General features: G+C 50.7%; 2 protein-coding genes across 2 annotated transcripts; one reads left to right on the top strand and one right to left on the bottom strand.

Moving 5' to 3' along the window:
- Nucleotides 1-537: 537 nt before the first annotated feature.
- Nucleotides 538-3,138, top strand: H257_14309 (hypothetical protein; the record flags this gene model as incomplete). Its single annotated transcript, XM_009842076.1, has 2 exons — nucleotides 538-645; nucleotides 1,331-3,138. 2 exons carry the CDS (start codon nucleotides 538-540, stop codon nucleotides 1,778-1,780), a joined length of 558 nt encoding a protein of 185 aa, XP_009840378.1. The 3' UTR covers nucleotides 1,781-3,138.
- On the bottom strand, nucleotides 1,814-3,241 carry H257_14308 (hypothetical protein). Its single transcript, XM_009842075.1, has one exon. It carries the CDS (start codon nucleotides 3,226-3,228, stop codon nucleotides 1,927-1,929), a length of 1,302 nt encoding a protein of 433 aa, XP_009840377.1. The 5' UTR covers nucleotides 3,229-3,241; the 3' UTR covers nucleotides 1,814-1,926.
- Nucleotides 3,242-4,105: the final 864 nt, after the last annotated feature.

Raw genomic sequence — 4,105 nt, 5'->3', positions numbered from 1 at the left:
TTTGCCTTCACTGACATTGGTTAATAACAGAGAAAAATCAACCAATGATGCGCCCTAAAATTCATTGTCCATTTTCAGCTCTATGATAGCGGAGCGCAGAAAATTGTTGTCACGTAGTGGCTGTGGTGGCCAAATGTTCAGGCGGCGAGTGGCGAAACGACGTAGAGTAGATATAGCGCATGAGAACTATGTATCTACGCAAGTCAGTCGTAAAGTCGGCGGCTTGGAAATATAGACTGCCACGCTAATGGCGCACCGGTAAAGGTCAAACCGACCGACAATGCTATGTGTTTCAACCTTGAGCGTCGGTGTGACCTTCTCCTTCCCGAAGGAGTCGTGCAGTCATCACTACTAACTCTAGGCATGCGCAACCCATAAGATCAACGCCTAGCTAACCTGAAATCAGTTTACAATACACAGAGCCTAGGGTTCAGTACAAGTAGGAGGTCGCGCGGGAGGGGCATGTGTACAGCGTTCGATGCGTTGTGTGTGCAGCTACCCTCGACATGGAAATGACTTACCATAGCCGTGCTTCACATGGGTAAAGTTCTCCCGTCGAGGACCTACCAGTACACACCGGAGTGGAGTGACGAACCACCGGCAACCGACAAAGGCGTGCTTTGGGCGTGCGCCTGCGAAATTTTGGTTTGCAACCAACAATTTATTCTGATATTTTTGCCCAATAAATAGCCACAATCCCAAAAGTCGCTGTAAACGACCTCGTCCAGAGCGGTTTTTGCAAAAGTCGATGGAAACGATTCTGATTGGCTACGTTTCCAAAAACCGCTGACACAAAAGTCGCTCCGAACACGCCCTAAGGGCGTGTTCGTAGTTCTACGTAGTACTAGTATTACTGTATTCCCTACCGTATTCCCCATTTACCTGTACCCAATCTTTCTCCTGGTCCCAATTCACATTGTCAATCTGATGTCATGTTTTGGCTTACGTATTGTATATTAATACTAGTAGAAGTAGTACATAGTAAGGGGAATGATTACCTAAGTACCAATGTGGAACCGTATTTAGGGAAATACTTCGAAGTACTAGCTAGTACAGTAAGTACTACAGTAGTGACGTTACAGGTACTACTTACTTCAGGGAATTACTCGTTACTAGTATGTATTCAAACGAGTACTTCCAAGTACGTAATTTCCCTGTTTTGGATTTACAACATTAACGTCACACCCTGACAACTCGTCAAGCCACGTGGAAGCAGTGTGTGGCAAGGACGACACCCAAGCGGTTGTGTGTGTCAAGAGGACGTGGATGCCCCTAAGTACCAAAAGGCCCAAGCGATGGCTCTGCACGGGCTGGCTGCTCGGGTCGGAAGGCCAACAACCACTGCATCGGCACGGCCATAGACGCGGCCAAGAAGAAGTTTGAATTCGCTGCTGAATGTGCGACCTCCGAAGACCCCAACAACGTCAAGCAGTTGGGCTGCAAGGGGGTCACCGTGGCCACGAGCTCTGAGTTTGTATACACGAGCAAAGCCAACGATTTCACGCTGGTCAAGCTCAACGCCGGGGCGGCAGCGTTGTCCCCGTATAGCTACCTCCAAGCGCGCGCGTCGGGCGCCGTCTTGGGCGAACAGATCTACATCCCTCAACACCCCGCCGCACGCGCATCGCGACGGATTCTGGTGTGTGGCCGACGAAGTCGCTCGGGTACACCCTCGACACGGACCGGGTCTCCCGTTTTGAGCGCCAAGGACAACGTCGTCGTGGCCCTGCCCAAATGTGGGGGATGCCTCAACGGGGGCCTCAAGTATACGCCGTACTAGCTAATAGTCCTAACAGGTCGAGTCCAACGAGGGTGCTTGCTCAACACAATAAATGTTTGATTGACGTTAACGTTAAAGCGTAGAAACGTACTACATCGTGTCGGCCCATGGTCACAACAAACAATACACGGCACACACAACGCTAGTTAATTGGCTGGGTCGACGATATCGGCACCGTCCGCCGCTACAGCCGCACGGTTGAACGTGACTGCTTCCTTGGAGAATTGCACGACGCCGTTGTACACTTCTTTGCCGCGGGTGCGGATCGTGCTGGCAGGGGCGGCGAAATCGTTTCCGACCACTTCGATTGTGAACGACGGCTTCTTGAACTCACGGAACGCATAGTCCGAGAACCCACCGTATGCCAAGTACAGGTTCCACACTGGCTGAGGCTTGTATGCCCCCATTACACGCTGCAAGTTGGCACCGAGGGTCTTAAACTTGGCGTCGTATCCGCTACCAATTGGGCTTTTGGTGTCGCCGTACGGATACAACAACAGCCCTCCATACGAATGGATGTCCACGAACCCGTCCAACTCGGTGCGGCGCGCCTTGAGCCACCCGTCAATACCCTTGGATTCTGGTTCCGAGAACGGGCGAGGGCCGGGGTACGTTTCGTCCGAGGGGGGAGGGGGGCGGGGGTTGGGTAGGCTCGGCCAGTTGCGGTTCAAGTCGACTTGGTTGGCATTCTTGCGCTGGTACCGGTTGCCGTTCCACGTGAGGGCGTACCCGTCAATGTTGACAATCGGGACAAAGATCAAGTTGTAAGTGTCTGCGGGGGACGGTTTGTTGTTGGCAACGTCGTCCAACAACGAGGCAATGGTAAACAGATGCGATGACCCGGCTATCCATTCCCGGGCATGCTGGAGCGACTGAAAGTACAACGATTTAGTCGCAGTCGCCGACTTGGACAGCTTGTACCCGTAGATCGTGGCTCCCTTGAACGTCCGAGACACTGCAAACTTGGTCAACACGTTGCTGTTCTGGGTCACAATCTTGTCCAAGAACTCGTAGATTTGATCGGTGGTGCGAAAGCAGTTGTGGAACGTACTCGCGGCGTACTTTCCTTTTTGGAGCGTCGCCAAGTACCCGCTGTTTTGGTTGTGGCACGCGCGGTTCGTGTCGGCATCGTCTTGGATTGTGGCCTCTTGGTCAACGGTTCGTAAACGGCCGTCGATCCCGCGAACCGTGGCTTCCGTGGTGGCATTCACACGGGAGTTGTCGACTTGGAACACGTCGTCATCCACTACTGCCGCGTTTACACGGGAGTTGTCAACTTGGGCGTCGTTCAAGGCCGCCGCAACGACCGATGCCAATAACGCAACAACCAATGGAATGCGCATATGACCAGGACAAAGTGAAAACGAAAATGAGATACACGCATATATATGCCTTTGCCCCACTTGGTTGAGGGGTTTGTGGTGACTGTACGTACATACAGTATGCATGCGTGCGTCGTGCCTTGCGTTTACTACTATAGTAGGAAGGATCATCGAGGGGCCATTGGTTTTGCTTGATGCATTCCAGCATGGACGAGCCACGGGCTACTCAACTCAGATGCAGATTTTGCGACTCAGACTGCATTTTCGACCAAGCTGGCTTGCATATGTAGCTAGCTGGATTCATCGTACATTGGTAGTCGACTGGGTTGTTGAAGTTTTCAGTTTGTAGTTATCAAAGGTGCGGCACGTTTTCTGTACATATTAGATACGTTAGGCGAATATACTGGTAATTTCCTGAGAGAATAGTTCCACTGCTGCTTACGTAATCATTTCCTTCAAAAGAACCAGTATAGTACTGTAGCCCTTTGGAACCCCCAGACCCGTTGAGTTGCTAATCTTGGGGTTGTACCACCAGAGGTGAGCTAACCACCCTGAAATGCACTTACCCATAGCTGGAATGTGTGGTCTTACTTCAGAGAACCATGGAGAAATCTGACCCCCTGTACAGTACATATATACTGTGCATTCAACCTTGGTCAATTCGAACACGTTACAGTATTCATGCTGCTGCACCCCATCGATTGGGATACATACTTGTGCATGTTTAGAATTATGCTTACGATACTGTACTTGGCTCGGAACAAGGTAACCAAGGAAAACCGTTCAAGAAATCTGAATACCGACCAACGCAGACTGAAAACCGTTCAAGCACTTTGGCAACTGTAACCAGCTGTCCAACAGATGGGAGGATGAGATGGGGCTGTGCAGTTCCTTATGAGTACAAATACTTCATATATCCTGACAAAGGTAATCCTTGTACATGAAAAATCAACTTGTGGAGTATAGTGATGCCCTGTGGTAATAAATACTACGTAGTATGTCA

The sequence above is a fragment of the Aphanomyces astaci genome, assembly GCF_000520075.1.
Source record: "Aphanomyces astaci strain APO3 unplaced genomic scaffold supercont1.56, whole genome shotgun sequence".
Lineage (NCBI taxonomy): Eukaryota > Oomycota > Saprolegniomycetes > Saprolegniales > Verrucalvaceae > Aphanomyces > Aphanomyces astaci.
This window is presented reverse-complemented; position numbering and strand designations above follow the sequence as displayed.

Coding starts and splice junctions, on each gene's coding strand:
- H257_14308 (XM_009842075.1), bottom strand. CDS start 3,228: ATGCATACTGTATGTACGTACAGTCACCACAAACCCCTCAACCAAGTG.